Source organism: Mobula hypostoma, chromosome 1, assembly GCF_963921235.1.
Source record: "Mobula hypostoma chromosome 1, sMobHyp1.1, whole genome shotgun sequence".
In the NCBI taxonomy this organism is placed as follows: domain Eukaryota; kingdom Metazoa; phylum Chordata; class Chondrichthyes; order Myliobatiformes; family Myliobatidae; genus Mobula; species Mobula hypostoma.
The window spans coordinates 89,016,715-89,037,176 of record NC_086097.1 but is presented as its reverse complement, the minus strand read 5'-3'; the positions used below and the strand labels follow the sequence as shown (position 1 = coordinate 89,037,176).

The following is a 20,462-nucleotide window of genomic DNA, read 5'->3' as shown; positions in this document are numbered from 1 at the left end:
GAGAGAGAGAGAGAGCAGATCAATGTGCATGGATAAGTTATCAGTCAATAATTAGTGCTAAGGGGAGTCATTGCTCTAAAAGAAATAGATCCATACAGTACAGGAACACCTGGTATAATGGAACTGTGAGGATAAAGGTTGGACAAAGTCAGTTATGGTGGCTGCAGTCAGAGGAATCGTCAATCAGTCAACTTGAGAAAATGCATTTTGCCCAACCTGACTTTCAGAGCAACCTTGACAAAAAGAATACAATTTTTACTTGAGATCCTGATTTGTGAGTTGAAAGTAGCTTAATTAATTTAAGAGAAGGTGATGGTAAAGAACAGTTTAAGTGAGGTATAATTGTGGTAAGAACATTAACAGTATCTGTCCAAGTTTTAATACCATTCCAATAAAACACTTAAATTAAATCTTCTAGTTGTCATAAATTGTGAACTCCAACTTGGAAACAGAAGGTTAGGAAAACGATCAGGTGCTACAATGCATCAGGTCTGTAGGGCTCCCATTGAGACCTGAATGAACATTGGATGAAACCATATGGTTCCCTTATATTGAGTGTATCAGCACCAGTGGGAGCCTGCAGTCTATGCTCTAAAAGGCCAAGGTTCTGAACCGAGCGAACTTACAATGAAATGTCCAGAAAGCCAGCAGTTTTCAGAAATTTCTAATTTTCCTTGGAGAGTTCCCAAGCCTAGGAAGGAAACTAGGCAAGCACTTCTTCTTCACGATAAGGAGTGACAGAGATGTGAAACTCTTTCCCCCTCTTCCACACCCCTCCTCCCACCCAAGGTCTGGGGATAAACAGAACTTTCAAAACCTGGGTCAATGCATTTATGTTGGGTTAAGGCAACAGACTCTATTTCACAATGTCCATGTGTGACAAAGGTTAATTTACCTCAGTCTTGAAAAATCCAATTGCACCACCCCCTCCGCCCTGACCCTTAATATAACAGCACAGGTAAATGGAATTAGAGGTACAGTTTGAATTGAGTGACCTTTGAATCTCCTTTTTCACATATTTCTCTCGGTGGAAAAATACTCAAAACACATCTATTGAACAAATTCCGACCACCACCATAGAAATCTGTGGTCTTTCATAAATTCTTGATCCAAGTGAAAAATACATAACCAGAATGGAAAAAAAATATGGTTTAGTATTTAGTGCTGTCTTTTCAAACCTTGACACCAGAGAGAGCACCCTTTATGATTCATTAACTATATGAGTTGTAAAGCTGCTAAGTTTATACACGTAACAGCACAAAAGTTCTTGTGATGAAGGGTCACTGAGTTGGAACTGTTTACAGAGTCTTTAAGGTGAGTTGTTCGTTGTTTATCTTGGGGAGGCTGGACCTAGTGATTAGTTATGGTCCTGGAAATTGCCCAAGGAGTGACAGGAATTTGTGATTGCTCTTATGTATTGGTGTGTAGTATAAAGATATAGAGGAATTCTCTGGATTGGTTGCCAGGTATGTGAGCAGCTTTGCATAGCTATGAAAGAAGTAAATTCTCCCCACTATGCTATCCATTGTGAATGAACACAATGCAGAGAAGATATCTTCCTCAGGGTGAACTAACCCAGGATATATACAGAAACCTTTCCATTGCCAGTCCCCTGGGACTGAGGATGAGTTGCTTTCATTCCATCTCTGTGGGTTCTCAGGGGACTGATGAGGTCAAAATGGGAACCACAGACTCTTCCATAGATAGGATAAATATGCCTGACTTGATTTGTAAAGAATTGAACTCCCCCTGCATTTTCTTGGAGCTTTTGTGTGCCCACAATGCTAACTTATCATATTTCTACTCTACTTTGGTCGTGGACCAAAGATTCCCAGGAGTCAGTGGGGATGTTAAATTTGCTCCTTGGATTGGATGCCTGTTCTGAGTGTCAGGTTTTGGGCAAGTGATGAAAATGGTCTACTCAGTGGAGCTGACAGAGTGAACGAGGGCCTTAGTGCTGGGGATGTAGGACATTTTAATTTATCCTTTCAATTAATTTGGTGATTTTCTGGATACCAGATCAGCTTTGGACATATCTCCATTGCCCTGATGTGCCTGCTTGAGGTAGTCCAGGTCTCAGAAACATACCAATGAATCAGAGCTGCCTGATAAACCAATATTTATCCCAACTGACCAAAGGTTGTGTTGGCCCAGTGAAAGTGATGTCAAATCTCATCATCAATATTTGCCTTCACTGAGGGGTGAGATATGCAAAGTAGTCCAGATTTTCCTGAGTTTTAATGCAAACTTCTTTGTTCGAGGCTGGCTTTGTACAACAGGGGCAAGTTGGTAAAGGGTCTTTGCAAAGCCCATCCACTTGTAACCTTAAGTAAATAAGTCAACAAAAGCTTGGAACTTGTCCTCTGAGCAGACACAAGCACTTTGTCTGTATACTACAACATGATTACTGAGGATGGTTCTGGAGTATAGTTGTCATAGCTTCAAGAGTTGCTCCTGTGTTCTAAAGCTCCACGCAAAGCTAAGTTTATTGGAAGTGAGATTGATTGAAAGAAGTGCCGATACTGTTTGACACCGGTATGAACTGAGACTGGCTCTGTTGATGACCCGTTTGATGGATATTGCTTGTCATCGTGAAGTAAACATGAGGTGAAGACAAATTTCTGTGGGTATTCAAATTTCAAGTGGGCATTCTACGATTCCTCCCAGGCAATGCTTTGGTGAGGTAGAAAAAGGCCTATGTGTAGTAATCATAGAGTTATAGAGTGACATAGCATAGAAAAAAGGCCTTTTGGCCCATCAAGTCTGCACTGTTCATTAGCCATCCATTTACACTAATATCATTTTTAATTTTCCCTATGTTCCCATCAACTGCCCCAGATTCTCCCGCTCACCACAGACTAAGGGCAATTGGCAATGGCCAACTAACCTATCAACCTGCATGTCTTTGGGATGTGGGAGGAAACTGGAGCCCCCAGAGGAAGCTCACACAGTCACAGGATGAGCATGCAAACTCCACAGAGACAACACTGGACGTCAGGATTGAACCTGGCCCACAGGCGCTATGAGGCAGTGGCTGTACCGGCTGTGCCCCTCTACCACTGTGGTCCCTGCAATTCTCTTCAAATAGTTTCACAGTGAGGGCGGTGTTTACTCTGCCTCTAGGTAGATGGGAGTCTACACTATGGTTCAGAGAGCCTTTCTGGAAGTGGGCATCTGAGGAAGATCCTGACGATGACTTTGCATCTAAGTTCACTAACGACACTTCCCGTTGAGACTGAAATGCTTTGTGGTGGTAGAATGTTCAGTGCTGGTTAAAAGACATCTAAGAACAAATACAACTGGGGCCCCAAAAAGCGGAATTGTGAGTAAATATAATAGATTCCTAAACCTGCATCAAGTCATACAGCCTGGAAATAGACCATTAGGCCAAACACCTCAACGCCAACCAGTGTGCATCATCAGTATTAACCCCAGCTCCCGGCACCTGACCCATAACCTTCTATGCCTATGTGATTTAAGTTCATGTCCAGACATTTCGCTAATGTTAGAAACTGAGCTTACACCATTCTCTCAGGCAGTGCATTTCGGGTACTCACCACTCTCTGTGGTCCCCATTGAGTCTATGACTCTTACTCTACATCTATGTCTTCTCATTTTATCCATCTTCATATGAGATTCTTTTTTTCCGTCCACTCTGTGTAATTATATATACCTCAGATACATGGCTGTACCCTGCTCCACTCCATGGAAAACAAACCCAGCCCCTCCAGTCTCATCTCGAGACTGAGGTGTTCCATCGTAGTCAACCTCTTTTCTGCACCCTCTCCAACACTGTCACATCCTTAACCGAAACTAGGTTTAAGATGATTAGCCTGTGGTAATTCTTACTGTCACCCCCCGCTCCCGGGTCTGCTATGTCGTTTAAATAACTGTTCTCTTTATTTCTGAAGGAGGAAGAAATCCCAGAGCTGGAGATTGACATTGATGAACTGCTAGAAATCTCAGATGAAGACCAGCGCTCGAAACTCCAGGTTAGTGCATAGCTGTGACTGCCTTAATGGTTGTGAACTCTCATGAACTTCTGAATGTTATTTGCTTACTCTTATTGTTTGCACAATTTGCTGTTTTTCCCCCAGCACATTGGGTGTTTGACACTCTTCTTTATATAATAGTGCCCATTGGGTTAGAAACATAGAAACATAGAAAATAGGTGCAGGAGTAGGCCATTCGGCCCTTCAAGCCTGCACCGCCATTTATTATGATCATGGCTGATCATCCAACTCAGAACCCTGCCCCAGCCTTCCTTCCATACCCTCTGATCCCCGTAGCCACAAGGGCCATATCTAACTCCCTCTTAAATATAGCCAATGAACCGGCCTCAACTGTTTCCTGTGGCAGAGAATTCCACAGATTCACCACTCTGTGTGAAGAAGTTTTTCCTAATATCTCAGTCCTAAATGGCTTCCCCTTTATCCTCAAACTGTGACCCCTCGTTCTGGACTTCCCCAACATCGGGAACAATCTTCCTGCATCTAGCCTGTCCAATCCCTTTAGGATTTTATACGTTTCAATCAGATCCCCCCTCAATCTTCTAAATTCCAATGAGTACAAGCCTAGTTCATCCAGTTTTTCTTCATATAAAAGTCCTGCCATCCCAGGAATCAATCTGGTGAACCTTCTTTGTACTCCCTCTATGGCAAGGATGTCTTTCCTCAGATTAGGGGACCAAAACTGCACACAATACTCCAGGTGTGGTCTCACCAAGGCCTTGTACAACTGCAGTAGTACCTCCCTGCTCCTGTACTCGAATCCTCTCGCTATAAATGCCAGCATACCATTCGCCTTTTTCACCGCCTGCTGTACCTGCATGCCCACTTTCAATGACTGGTGTATAATGACACCCAGGTCTCGTGGCACCTCCCCTTTTCCTAATCGGCCACCATTCAGATAATAATCTGTTTTCCTATTTTTGCCACCAAAGTGGATAACTTCACATTTATCCACATTAAATTGCATCTGCCATGAATTTGCCCACTCACCCAACCTATCCAAGTCACCCTGCATCCTCTTAGCATCCTCCTCACAGCTAACACTGCCGCCCAGCTTCATGTCATCCGCAAACTTGGAGATGCTGCATTTAATTCCCTCATCCAAGTCATTAATATATATTGTAAACAACTGGGGTCCCAGCACTGAGCCTTGTGGTACCCCACTAGTCACCGCCTGCCATTCTGAAAAGGTCCCGTTTATTCCCACTCTTTGCTTCCTGTCTGCTAACCAGTTCTCTATCCACATCAATACCTTACCCCCAATACCGTGTGCTTTACGTTTGCACACTAATCTCCTGTGTGGGACCTTGTCAAAAGCCTTTTGAAAATCCAAATATACCACATCCACTGGTTCTCCCCTATCCACTCTGCTAGTTATATCCTCAAAAAATTCTGAGATACGTCAGACATGATTTTCCTTTCACAAATCCATGCTGACTTTGTCCGATGATTTCACCGCTTTCCAAATGTGCTGTTATCACATCTTTGATAACTGACTCCAGCAGTTTCCCCACCACCGATGTTAGGCTAACCGGTCTATAATTCCCCGGTTTCTCTCTCCCTCCTTTTTTAAAAAGTGGGGTTACATCAGCCACCCTCCAATCCTCAGGAACTAGTCCAGAATCTAACAAGTTTTGAAAAATTATCACTAATGCATCCACTATTTCTTGGGCTACTTCCTAAAGCACTCTGGGATGCAGACCATCTGGCCCTGGGGATTTATCTGCCTTTAATCCCTTCAATTTACCTAACACCACTTCCCTACTAACATGTATTTCGCTCAGTTCCTCCATCTCACTGGACCCTCTGTCCCCTACTATTTCTGGAAGATTATTTATGTCCTCCTTAGTGAAGACAGAACCAAAGTAATTATTCAATTGGTCTGCCATGTCCTTGCTCCCCATAATCAATTTACCTGTTTCTGTCTGCAGGGGACCTACATTTGTCTTTACCAGTCTTTTCCTTTTTACATATCTATAAAAGCTTTTACAGTCAGTTTTTATGTTCCCTGCCAGTTTTCTCTCATAATCTTTTTTCCCCTTCCTAATTAAGCCCTTTGTCCTCCTCTGCTGAACTCTGAATTTCTCCCAGTCCTCAGGTGAGCCACTTTCTCTGGCTAATTTGTATGGTTCTTTGTTTTCTGGAGACGAATCTCAAAGTTGTATATATAGATGCACATTTTGATAATGAATGTACTTTGAGGACATACCTGAATTTCATTACTGTTCCCAGTGCCTTATTAGAAGCACAGGAACATGATGGGATTAGAAAAACAGCTCAGACTTTCATATATAGTGAGTATGGTCACTCTAATTGACCAGAGAGCATGCCTGAAGCACTGGAACAATTTGTAGACAGACAGTAGCTTAAGGAAGCACTGGGAGAGAGAGACTTACTGCAGACAGTCATGATACTCCTGGGCTAACTGCACTCTAAGCATTCCATCTTCAATACCAATAGATTATCATTCATTCATTCCAGTCAGACTGTTTAATGGGTCTCTCCAAATTAATGGCTCTGCTGGCACAGAGCCCGTTGGATCGTCTCTTTGGTTGGAGCCCGTTGAATGATCTCCCTCTGGTGAGCTCATTAGAGATTCTGGCTGGAATGAAGACTTCACATTAGGAAGACTTCCAGGATTTCTTCCTTAAAGGGTGGGGTGAAAATGCACCTTTTCAGCCACTTGTGATTAGAGCACTTAAGTCATTCTGATTGTTCTTAAACTGCATGGTTGGTGCACACTAATAAAAACCAAGTGTATCCACTCTTAAAGAAAGTCTCTTTGTTGCGGCCATATTGAAGAGTGCCAGCATTCCAATCCCAATGAAGGATCTCATTTGAGCCCTTAAAATGAAGACGAGAAGATCTGCTGGGTTTTGCAATTTTATTTAAAAATCAAGGACAAAGAGAAAATGCTGGAAAAACTCAGCATCTGTGGAAAGAATCTAGCTTTCAGGTCTGCACCCTTGGTCAGAACTTTTATGCCCCATTTGATCAAACTTGTTGAAAGTCCTTTTGCGATTAGTTTGTTGTCATGCATCAGCTCCAAGCACACTGTGTGTAGAGATTGATGGGCGCATTTCAGAAAACAAATAAGTGATTTTGCTAAGTTATATCCTGAATGCAGAGTTTATCATCAGCAGAAAGTGTACACTGGCACTCGATTGCTCCTGTGAAGTGTCTGTTTTCTGATTGATCGAACATAGAACAGTACAGCACAGTACAGGCACTTTGGATCACAACGTTGTGGCAACCTTTAACCTACTCCAAGATCAATCTAACTCTTCCCATCCACGTAGCCTCTAATTTTATTTAATCTATGTAACTATCCAAGAGTCTCTTAAATGTCCCTATTGTTTCTTCCTTTACTACCACCACTGGCAGCATGTTCCATGAACTACCACTCTCTGTGTAAGAAAAAAAACCTGCCTTTGACATTCCCGCTTATAAGTTCCTCTCAACAACTTAGAAGTTATGCCCCCTTGCATTAGCCATTTCCACCCTGGGGGGAAAAAGTCTCTGGCTATTCACTAAATCCATGCCTGTTATTACCTTGTGTACACTTCTATCAAGTCAATTCTCATCCTCTTTCTCTCCAAAGAGAAAATCCCTACCTTGCTCTACCTTTCCTCATAAGACATACTCTCTAATTCAGGCAGCATCCTGATAAATCTCCTCCACACCCTCTTTAAAGTTTCCACATCTTTCCTATAAAGAGGTAATTACAACTGAACACAATACTCCAAATGTGGTCTAACTGGGGTTTTATAGAGCTGCAAATTCACATCGCAGCTCTTGAACTCAGTCCCCCAACTGAGCAAGCCCATACTCCATGTCCCTCCTAAGCACTCTTATCAACTTGTACTGAAACTTTGCGGGATCTATGGATGTGAATCCCGCAGTTGCTCCACACTGCTAAGAATCCTGCCATTAACCCTGTATTCTGCCTTCAAGTTCAACCTTCCAAAGTAAATCACCTCACGCTTTTCCGGGTTGAACTCCATCTGCCCCTTCTCAATCCAGCTCTGTCAATGTCCCATTCATCTACAACAACCTTGTACGCTATCCACATCACCACCAACCTTTGTGATATCTGCAAATTTACTAACCCACCCTTCCACTTCCACATCCAAGTAATTTATAAAAATCACTAACAGCAAGGGTCCCAGAAAAGATCCCTGTGGAAGGCAGGTCTAGAAGATTCAGTTGCTTGGATTTCAGGATGAAGTGGTAAATTGGATTAGATATTGGCATTGTGGAGAAGCCAGAGAGTGGTAATAGAGTGTTACCTCTCTTACTGGAGGCTAGTGACCCATGGCGTGCTACAAGGTTCAGTGCTGAGTTCTTCATTGTTTGTCATCTATATCAATGATCTGGATGATAATGTGGTTAACTGGATCAGCAAGTTTGCAGAGGACACTAAGATTTGGGGGTGTAGTGGACAATGAGGAAGGCTATCATGGCTTGCAGAGGGATCTGCATCAGCTAGAAAAATGGGCTGGAAAATGGTAGATGGAATTTAATGCAACTAAGTGTGAGGTTTTGCACTTCGTAGGGACCAGCCAGGGTTGGTCTTGCACAGTGAACAAAAGGGCACTGAAGAGTGTGGTAGAACAAAGGGATCTGGGAATACAGATAAATAATTCATTGAAAGTGGCATCACAGATAGATAGAGGGTCATAAGGAAAACTTTTGGCACATTGGTCTTTATAAATCAATGTATTGCGTACAGAAGATGGGATGTTATATTGAAGTTGTGTAAGACATTGCTAGGGCCTATTTTGGAGTATGGTGTGCAGTTTTGGTCATCCACCTACAGGAGAGATGAAAACAAGTTTGAAAGAGTACAGAGAAAATTTACAAGGATGTTGCTGGGTCTGGAGGACCAGAGTTATAAGGAAAGATCAAATAGGTTAGGACTGTATTATTTAGAACATAGAAGATTGAGAGGAGATTTGATAGAGGTATACGAAATTATGAGGAGTAAATGAAAGCAAGCTTTTTCCACTGAGGTTGGGTGGGATTACAAACAGAGGTTATGGGTTAAGGGTGAAAGGTGAGAAGTTTAAGGGGTACATGAGGGGAAACTTCTTCAGAGGGTCATGAGAGTGTGGAATGAGCTGCCAGCGCAACTGGGCATGTGGGCTTGATTTCAATGTTGAAGAGAAGTTTGGATATGGACATAGATAGTAGAGATATGGAGGACTATGGTCCCAGTGCAGGTCAATGGGAGTAAATGGTTTCGGCATGCAATAGATGGGCTGAAGGGCCGGTTTATGTGCTGTACCTGTCCATGACCACTGGTCACAGACCTCCAGACAGAACATGCTCCATCTACTATTACCCTCTGCCTTCAGTGGGCAAGCCAATTCTGAATCCATGGATCCCATGCCTCCTGGCTTTCTGAATTAGCCTGCCATGGGGAACATTGTCAAATGCCTTACTAAAATCCATATACACCACATCTACTGCTCTGCCTTCATTGATATGTTTCATCACTTCCTCAAAGAATTCAATTAGGCTCGTGAGGGTCAGTCGGCCCCCACAAAGCCATGTTGACTATCCCTAATCAGACAATGCTTCTCCTAATGCTCGCAAATCCTGTCTCTAAGAATTTCTCCAATAGTTTGCCCACCACTGAGATTCCCAGAATACCCAGAATTATCCCTATTACCTTTCTTGAACAAAGGAACAACGTTTGGCATTCTCCAATCCCCTGGCACTATTCCTGTCACAAACAAGAGAAAATCTGCTGATGCTGGAAATCCAAGCAACACACACAAAATTCTGGAGGAACTCAGCAGGCCAGGCAGCATCTATGGAAAAGAGTACAGTCAACGTTTCGAGCTGAGACCCTTCAGCAGGACTGGAGGAAAAAAAAGATGAGTAGATTTAAAAGGTGGGGAGGGGGAGGGGGAAGAGAGAAACACAAGGTAAGAGGTGAAACTGGATGAGGAGGGATGAAATAAAGAGCTGGGAAGTTGATTGGTGAAAGTGATACAGGGATGCAGAAGGGGGAATTAGATAGGAGAGTACAGAAGGCCATGGAAGAAAGAAAAGGGGGAGGCGCAGCAGAGGCAAGTGATGGGCAGGCAAGGAGATGAGGTGAGAGAATAGTGAAGGGGGAGAGGCAATACTGGAGGTTTGAGAAATTGATGTTCATGCCATCAGGTTGGAGGCTACCCAGACAGAATATAAGGTGTTGCTCCTTCAACCTGAGTGTGGCGTCATCACAACAGTAGAGGAGGCCATGGATAGACATACCAGATTGGGAATGGGAGGTGTACGCCATTTCTTCTGGCGGACGGAGCATAGGTGCTCACCAATATACAGGAGGCCACACCGGGAGCACCGGACACAGTCTATGACCCCAACAGACCTGAAAGGCCTGTTTGGGGCCCTGAGTGGTAGTGAGGGAGGAGGTGTAGGGGCAGGTGTAGCACTTGTTCCACTTACAAGGATGTGCCAGGAGGATGCCAGTGTGGATGGACAAACGGACAAGGGAGTCGCGTAGGGAGTGATCCCTGTGGAAAGCAGGAAGTGGGGGGCGGGGAGAGAAAAGATGCGCTTGGTGGTGAGATCCCGTTGGAGATGGCAGGAGTTCCAGAGAATTATGTGCTGGATGTGGAGGCTGGAGGGGCGGTAAGTGAGGACAACAGGAACCCTATCCCTGCTGGCATAGTGGGAAGATGGGGTAAGACGTGCGCGAAATGGAAGAGATGCGGTAGAGGGCAGCATTGATGGTGGAGGAAGGGAAGCCCCTTTCTTTGAAAAAGGACGACATCTCCTTCGTTCTGGAATGAAGAGCCTCATGAAAAGCCTCATGAAAAGCCTCATCCTGACAGCAGATGCAGCAGAGATGGAGGAATTGAGAAAAGGGAATGGCGCCAGTGAGGACACAAAAATCGGCAATTGCCTCCCTTACTGTAGTAACCCGGGTACATCCCTGATGCAGACTGCCTTGAGTAATTGATAGGCCAATAAGCTGTTTTATTTCTCAACAAACTGAACTTGCACAACAGTAATCGTGGCCTGACCAAGCTGATTTGTTCAACGTTCCTCATTTTTGTGCAATCATGCAAAATAAAAAATGTATCACTCTTCTGCTTTCATGGTTTATTCGCCTCGCCATTCAACACCGGTGCTGTTTTGCACATGGGGAACTGGCCTTTCTCACCAATGGTTTTGTGGTCCCTGACAGGCGGGGAAATTCCACTCAACATCTGTGAAAGAAAGATCGACTACAGGGAATATCAGAACCATGATACGGATCTTGCTTCAATATTTTAATGTCTCTTTTCTGATGTCTCTAGCTTGAGGTGACAGTCTTTCCTTCTCATTGCAGGAGATGCTACACGAATGCTGTAAACCGACAGAGGTAAGTGAATTCTACTGCTCTCTTATGTCCCTCTAACACTCTTGTCTCTTCGATGAGTTCATGTGCAGGAGGAGCAAGGGGATGGGTTGGTCCCGTAGGCACACAAGCTGGGAATTGTATTAATACTGCTTCCGTAAGGAGTTGAGCAGGGCATTCCAATCTTTGATCCAGCTTCATCATTTGAGAAGATCAAGGCCAATCTTTCAACTCCACACCACTTTCCTGAATTAACCCTATATCCCTTGATATACTTAATACAGATGTCTAACTTGAGTATACTCAGTGTCTGAACCACTACAGCTCTCTTCATGAGCTAATTACATAAGTGAAATCTCCACAGGGATGCAAAGATCTCAAACTGTCTATCCCGGATGGTTGGTGTCCTCTCTACCATGCTCTGTAAGAATTTTTTGTGCACTTCAATGAGATTCCCTCTCAGTCTTATTTCAAGTCATTAAGGGGCTCTTGCCTTCTCATTTGGCGTTAGAAGGGTGAGGTTCTTCACTGTCTGCTTCTTGCAACAGCCAGGTCTGCGTGGGCATTGTTCACGGGCATGTGATCCAGCAGACGCACAAAAATGACCAAAGGCAAGTATAGGCAGCAGGATCAGAAAAGACTGAAGCTATTGGGTCATCATAAAAAGTAACCTAATTCACTAAAATATAATATGCTCTCCATGTACACCTTGGGGCTATATGTGACTCTTGCCCCACACTGATGTAGTTGACTCCAGCTATAAAGTAAACCTGCTGACCCTCTCAGTTGTATTCCAGCAGGTCCACTATAGTCTCCTCAAAAGTGGTTATAGATGAGTAATAAATGCCTAGGAGCTGGATGTAAAAGATTTATTGGTACTTTGTAAAGAAGACTTGGTGAACACCAGTATTTAGTTTTCAACCAAAAGGCAATTATCTTTCCTCTTACTTCTTTATTGTTAATTTCTTGCTGTGTTCAAACTGTTTGCATTGCAATGGTGATTACCATTGCACATTTCACATTGCACGTTCCACATTTCCTTTCGACACCCCCTTGTGAACAGTCTCTATCAATGCAAGTCCTTGCTTTCTTAAATCATATTGCTGGGCAATGTGACCAACTTCATACCCACCGGTTGATACCAAGCGTGCTGATAGACAGGTGGGATTAGTATTACCATCCAACAACAGTCTCCATTCAATCTTAGTGTTAGTCAACATTGTTACTAAATACAGACAAGTACAATACTATCTACACAGAAAAGTGGGGATTAATATCACTAGCTTTGCATAATTTTAAAGCTGGCATCAGAAATTAAAAGAGCAATTTTTAGAGAAATAGAATTCAAAATTCAATCAGTTATTTGAAACGTGAATGGAATCTTGCATTAACTACCCTTAGAGGGCTCAGTTCTGGACTTTGTTAGCACAGAAACAGCCCCTTCCTTCGGCCCATTAAATATACACTGGCCATCAGGCACCCATATATGTTTATCCCTGTCTATTCTTGCCACATTCCCATCGATTCTCCCAGATTCGATCACTCATTGACACACCAAGGGTCAACCATCCTGCACATCTTTGGATGTGGGAGGAAGGTGGAGCTCTGCAGAAACTCACCCACTCACAGGGAGAATGTTATTGAGTAATCGGCAAAGTGCAAGGGACATGACAAAGTAGACTGGGAGATCAAGAGTTCACCTTTTGATGTATGAAAGTTTTGTTCGAATGGAATATAATATTGTGCAAAAGTCTTAGTCACATAGGGTACCTAAGACTTTTGCACAATACTGTCATAATTTTACGTATTGCACTGTACCGCTGCCACAAAAAAAAAACAAATTTCATGACATATGTGAGTGATGATAAACCTGATTCTGACATGGGCCTCTATTTTGGACTGAGAGTGCGAAGGGGGCAGGGAGAGGGAAATTATTTGAGAAAAGGGGAAGCGAGAGGGGAAGGAGTGGAAAGCACTAGTAATGATCAATAAACCAATTGTGCAGAATCAAATGACCTTGCCTGGTGTCTCAGGACTGGGTGTGTCTGCATCCATGCCACACCCTCTGCCCGGGCACTCCTTCACTGCCACCTGTCCCACAAATCCTCCCGCAGCACTCCACCCTCTCCATTCCCAACACTCCTTTGCTCCTGCCAGATTTACAAACTCGCCCTTCGCTCCACATCAACAAATACAATACTGTGCAAAAGTCTTAGGCACTCTGGCCATATAAATGTGCCTAAGACTACCGTGTAACACTCGGGATAGAAGCTGTCCTTGTGCAAACTCCACATGGAGAACAATGAAGCCTGCACTGTGTTACACAGAAAGGGCTTAATGGCAGTGTACGTGGTTCAAATGATCCTTCAATGGAGCAGGTAGGGTTGGTGGAACAGCAGGAGGCCTGGGAACATCCCTAAAAGGGAGGGGGAAGGGTGCAGTATTTGGGGTAATCTAATGAAGACATTTAAAATATAGAAGGTACAAAGCAGGATAGTAGGTCAATTGGCCACAGAGAATGGCCAAAGGTGAAGGTGCGTGGTATATCTTGATGCGTGACTGGAGAGGTAGGATCAGTGCAAGTTGGTAGTTGACAGTCAGTGCAGACCTGATGGGCTGAACAGCCTTTTGCTCTGTTGTATCTATGACTTCATTAGAGGTTTCTGTGGCACAGGAATCCAGATCCATGCCAGAATGATAATGGGAGAAAGCAATAACAATCCAGGAGAAATGTATTTATCCAAAGTATGTTCGAATTCACTCTCACAAATTGAAGTGGATCGCACTTCCCTTTTAAGGGGAGGCTACAGGAATATGAGGAAAAATGAATGAGTTTAAGTCTACAAGAGCAAGGGCATACTGAAGCCAGTGGCCTGTTTCCCTGCTCTAAATTCAAATGTTGGAATAGGTTTTAACACCTATAATCCATCCAGTGGAAAATCCAGACTGGCACAAGATATAACCTATCATCACATGTTAAAATGCAAAGTAATCATCTCCAGAAATTCATTCAGCAACAAAAATCTAATGCATATATGTATCTTGCAAATGAATGCAAATATAAATTGCATAAATACAAGGAGTGCTGCAAGACTGTAGCATCCATTATCAAGGTTCCCACCTACCAGGCCATTGGGAAGGGGATACAGGAGCCCTAGGTCTCACACCACCAGGAAAAGTTATTAAAGGTTCAGGGAAAGTTAATTACTCTTCAACCATCAGGCTCCTGAACCAGCATGGATAACTTCACTCACTTCAACACTGATCAATGAACTCAGCTTCGAGGAACACACATCAAAGTTGCTGGTGAACACAGCAAGCCAGGCAGCAACTCTAGGAAGAGGTACAGTCGACATTTCGGGCCGGGACCCTTCGTCAGGACTGCTGCGTTCACCAGCAACTTTGATGTGTGTTCCTTGAATTTCCGGCATCTGCAGAATTCCTTGTGTCAGCTTCAAGGATTCTACTTTCAGAGTTTATTTGTTCCCGGGCTTAGGCCACACCCTCTGGTTGTAAGTGCTGCAGTTATGTTAAGCAAAGGTTTACTTTCTAGTGGGGTCTTTAACAAAATTCAAATTTACCAAGAAAATTGAAGTCCATTTATCAAGTCTGTTTAATATGCCAGGTTACACCCGTGATATCTCCCTCACACTCGTATCCCTAGTTTCCTCAGACTATTGCCCACACAATGTTGCAGGAGAGCAGAAGCTGATTCCTTTTCTCTTTCTCCCTTCTTTGGTCCAGGATTTTATCAATGAGCTGCTCATTAGAATAAAGGGTCTTCGGAAAATGACAGTCTCCCAGAAGAAGTGACACTGAGGTCAACTCCCAGCGGAACAGAGTCTCTATGATGGAATTGACTGCGAGGTCAGGTGAACCCCGCTCTGATCTGTTCATGTAAATGACACCCTTTTATTGGTCAAAGAAGAAAGACCAGTCACCGGACTGAAATCTCTGAAGCATGCCAGGTTGGGGGTCGAAACCCACACATTTGTAAAAAAAAACAGAAAACAAGCAAAATATGTTTGTGGCTATTTATGACTTTTTTTGTTAAAGTGTTAATAAACAATGATGTTTAGGTGTAACTTGTGTTGGCTAGTTAAGTAAACTGTACCTCAGCCCGTTTGATCTTCAGCGCCTTTCAAAATGTAGGCACAACCCAGCCGTTCCAGGAAATCCAGCCCATGGATCAGGCTGATAATGGTGAGACAGCGTGTCAGAATTAGAGGCCACGCTCGCCATTGGATAACATGTTGAATGCAGGTGGATGCAGCTATCCCGGGGCACCCTTCGAGGAAGCATAGGGGGGATCGCACAATGTCTAACACATTGCTGTTTGTGGGAGCTTGCTGTGCAGGGATTGGTTGCCCTTCAAACATTACACCGTGACTATGCTTCAGTGGTTGTTAATACTTCAGGTCATCTTGGAATTATAAAAAAAAAGTGTGATGGAACGCAAGGTCTTTCATCATTTACGATGCTGAAACACAAAAGGTACAGGAGGGACGTCTGGTAAATGGAGGCAGACAAGCTGACTTCATAAGAATGGAGATTGCACTATAGATCAGAGTAAGAAATAGGAGTAGTGGTCCATCTGCCTTTTGGATTTATTTCACCATTTAGCAAGGTCACAGCACATCCCTTCCCTCAGTGTGCTATTCCTGAACACCTCACCCCAAGAGAATGGCTAAAGAGTTGCTCTTGGAGGTGGTAGGCCAGCTAGTTGGCTGAAGAACTGAACAACGGCTGCTGATTCAACTTGGGATGGTGGTTGAACTGGTACGTTGCATATACCATCACTTAGGGCAGGGTAGGTATCTCAGTTTCACCCTTGGCTTTTGATGTATGGTACCAGAGTTCACCTGTCAGGATTGACTTGGCTTTAGCAGTTGTTCCTTACACAGAAGGCCAAATTCTCATATTCCAATCAGGATTCAAACACATTTTCACCCATGCTCGCATAGTAATTATGAACTGCCACACACAGTACGGCCAGTGATGTCGTCTCAGGTGTGGTTCTTCTGTAGGATGTCACTGCTCTCAAGCTATGTCCAAGCGTGGTTGTGTTCAACAGTTCAGCTGCAGAGCTAATGTTTGACTTTTGAACAGTTGTTTAATGTCTCCAAAATGTGTGTAAAAGGCATGATGACACGCAGACTGAGTTTGAAATTAGGTTAGCTATTCAGGGTGGAATAGTAAGCGGCCCCTAGTCTTGGGGGGGGCGCAGGGGGAAATCAGGAGTTAGTGTCCCTTCCAATTATTATCCCGTGATTGCTTCACCACTGTGGCCGGACGTCGTCAAGTTAGCCACACAAACTCTCTCTCGAAGGCTCACACCTGAGAGGTCCAGAGTAATGTCCCCAAATATCTTCTGGCTTCACAATTCCAGAATGTCCAAAAAAAGCACTTTTAGTAATGAACATTAACAGCTTCCCTGCATCCACAGAATGGAATTAGATATGATGTACAGTTTCACAAACATTGAGAAATAACAAGACAGGGTTGCAGAACAGAGATTCAGAAACGAAAAATAAGGACTTTCTGTTTATGTGGAATCTCACATGCACAGTTTTGTTTTCCATATTGTGAAAATAACAGAGATTTGGAAGAAGTGGCAATGAAGGCGAACAAAGATGGTAATCAGAAAGGACTGTAGTGGGAGGTTGCTCAAGTGGAATGTATACACAGGTATAGAATGGTTGGACCCAGCACCCTTATTGTTGACAGGTGGTAGAACCTGAGATGATGGGACTGTGTGGAGGCCATAGGATGTAGGAGCAAAATTAGGCCATTCAGCCCATTGAGTATGCTTTGCTATTCCATCAGGGTTGATTTATTATCCCTCTCAACCCTATTTTCCTGACTTCTCCCCATAACCTATAACACATTTACTAATCAGCCTCTGCTTTAAATATATCCATTGACTTGGCCTCCACAGCCATATGTGGTAGCAATGAATTCAACAGAATCACCACCCTCTGGTGAATGAAATTTGTCCTAATTGCTCTTCTAAATGGACATCCCTCTATTTTGAGCCTGTGTCTTCTGGTCTTAGACTCGCCCACTATAGGAAACATCCTTTCTACATCTACTCTATCTTGGCCTTTCAATAATCGACAGATTTCAATGAGATCGCCCCCTCCTTTTTCGAAACTCCAGTAAGTACAGGCCCTGAGCCATCAAATGCTTCTCGTGCATTAAACCTTTCATGCTTGGAATCAATTTTGTGAATCTGCTGTTGACCCTTTCCAATGCTAGCACATCTTTTCTTAAAAAAAAAGGGGCTCAAAACTACTCAGACTACTCCAATTCACAACAAGAGAAAATCTGCAGATACTGGAAATCTGAGTAACACACAAAATGCTGGAAGAATTCAGCAGCCAGTTAGCATCTATGGAAAAGAGTACAGTCTACATTTTGGCCTAAAGTGTCATCTGTACTTTTTTTCCATAGATGCTGCCTGGTCTACTCATTTTGTGTGTGTTACTCACAATTCTCCAAGTGTGGTCTCACCAATACCTTATAAAGCCTCAGCATTACATTCTTGCTTTTATATTCCAGTACTCTCAAAATTAATGCTCCTATCGCATTTGCCTTCCTTACCACCTAATTATTTCCTTACCAAGTTAACCTTTAGGGCTCTCAAGTCCCTTTGCACCTCTGATTTCTGAATTCTCTCCCCATTGAGAAAAGTCTACACTTTTTTGCCCTGTGCATGGTCATACAGACCCCAACATTCCATTTGCCACTTCTTTGCCCATTCTCCTAACCTGTCTAAGCCCTTCTGCAACCTCCCTGCTTCCTCTTCACTACCTGCCCCTCCATCTATCTTCGAATCATCTGTAAACTTGGCCACAAAGCCATCAATCCAAATCATTGACATATAACGTAAAAAGAAGCGGTCCCAACACAGACACCTGTGGAACACCACTAGTCACCGGCAGCCTACATGAAAAGGCCCCCTTTATCAACTTTCTTTGCCTTCTACTAGTTAGCCAATCCTCTACCCATGCTTGTATCATTCCTATCTTATTAAGCAATTTCATACATGACATCTTGTCAAAGGCCTTCTGAAAATTCAAGTAAACAACATCCACTGACACTCCTTTGTCTCTCCTGCCTGTTATTTCTTCAAAGAATTGTCAGGTAAGATTTCCCCTAAGGAAACTATGCTGACTTCAGCCTATTTTATCATGTGCCTCCAAGTACTCCAAAACGTTATCCTTAATAATGGACTCCCAACATCTTCCCAACCAATAAAGTCAGGATAACTGGCCTACAATTTCCCTTCTTTTGCCCCCCATCTCTTCTTAAAGAAAGGAGCAACATTTACAATTTTCTAGTCCTCTGGAACTATTCCAGAATGTAGTAATTCTTAAAAGATCATTACTAATGCCTCCACAATCTCTTCAGCCACCCCTTTCAGAATCCTGGGGTGTGGTCCCTCTGGTCCAGGTGATTTATCCACCTTTAGATCTTTCAGCTTCTCCTTAGCAACTACACTCATTTCTGTCCTGACACTCGAATTTGTAGCATTCTTCTTGTGTCTTCTACAGTGAAGAGTGATGCTAAATACTTACCATTTGTCTACCATTTCTTTGTCCCTCTTTACTAACTCTCCCATTCATTTTCCACTGGTCCTATATCCACTCTTGTAGCGATGTGCTACACACAGCGCTAGGATAACCACACGGAGTCGGTGAGTTGGAGTTGCGATGAAAGAGGTTTATTCAAACTTCGCGGCCCGCTTTAAAGCCTTCCCGTTCCCGCCCTTTTTGCTGCCCGCCCTCTGCCTGCGCGCGCTGTTTTGTGAGCCGGTTCGTGGGTCACCACATAACCCCCCCCCCAGAACCGGCGATACCTCCCCCAATGTCCACAGTCTGGATCGGCCTCTGTTTGGGAGGTCTGCCTCTGCGCCGCGCCGCGGTGCCTGAGCCTGGACCGGTTGCGCCAAGTCCACATGGGCCGGTTTGAGTCGGTCCACCGTGAAAACCTCCTCTCTCCCCCCAATATCCAGCACGAACGTGGACCCGTTGTTGCTGATCACCTTAAACGGCCCCTCGTAGCGCCGCTGTCGCGGTGCCCGGTGCCCGCCCCGTCGTACAAAAAGAAACTTACAGTTCTGCCGGTCTTTGGGTACGCAGGTCGGGCTCTGTCTGTGCTGTGAAGTGGGTATGGGGGCCAGGTTACCGAGCCTCTCCCGTAGTCTGTCCAGGACTGCTGTGGGTTCTTCCTCTTGCCCCCTTGGGGCTGGTATGAACTCTCCTGGGACGACCAGGGGCGCGCTGTACACCAACTCGGCCGACGAGGTGTGTAGATCCTCTTTAGGCGCCGTGCGGATTCCGAGCAGGACCCAGGGGAGTTCGTCCACCCAGTTAGGCCCCTCCAGGCGGGCCATGAGAGCCGATTTCAGGTGACGGTGGAAGCGCTCCACTAGTCCGTTCGACTGTGGGTGGTAGGCAGTTGTGTGGTGTAGCTGTGTTCCTAAAAGTCTGGCCATAGCTGACCACAGGCTGGAGGTGAACTGGGCGCCCCTGTCGGAGGTAATGTGGGCCGATACCCCGAAGCGGGTTACCCAGGTTGCGATCAGTGCTCGGGCGCAGGATTCGGAGGTGGTGTCGCTGAGCGGGACTGCCTCTGGCCATCTGGTGAACCGGTCTATCATAGTTAGGAGGTACCGTGCTCCTCGTGACACTGGCAGGGGCCCCACGATATCCACATGGATGTGGTCGAACCTCCGGCGGGTGGGTTCGAACTGCTGCGGTGGAGCCTTGGTGTGCCGCTGCACCTTGGCCGTTTGGCACTGCATACACGTTTTGGCCCATTCACTGACCTGTTTACGAAGTCCATGCCACACGAACCTGTTGGAGACCAGCCGGACAGTTGTCCTGATGGAGGGGTGCGCTAAGTTGTGAATGGATTCGAACACCCACGGCGCCAGGCTGCTGGGACGACGGGGCGGGGTTGGCCGGTAGCTACGTCACATAGTAGGGTCCTCTCACCTGGGCCTACGGGGAGGTCTTGAAGCTGTAAACCGGAGACTGCAGTCCTGTAACTGGGGATCTCAGCGTCTGCCTGCTGTGCCTCTGCCAGCGCTG

At 44.6% G+C, this 20,462-nt stretch overlaps 1 protein-coding gene across 1 annotated transcript in view; it reads left to right on the top strand.

Moving 5' to 3' along the window:
* ppp1r14d (protein phosphatase 1 regulatory inhibitor subunit 14D) overlaps nucleotides 1-15,467 on the top strand; it is a 53,592-nt gene extending 38,125 nt beyond the window's left edge. The window contains exons 2-4 of the mRNA XM_063072160.1: nucleotides 3,912-3,992; nucleotides 11,356-11,388; nucleotides 15,109-15,467. Of these exons, the coding sequence (XP_062928230.1) occupies nucleotides 3,912-3,992; nucleotides 11,356-11,388; nucleotides 15,109-15,177 (183 nt within the window). The 3' untranslated portion in view covers nucleotides 15,178-15,467. The remainder of the gene's footprint in view (nucleotides 1-3,911; nucleotides 3,993-11,355; nucleotides 11,389-15,108) is intronic.
* Nucleotides 15,468-20,462: the final 4,995 nt, after the last annotated feature.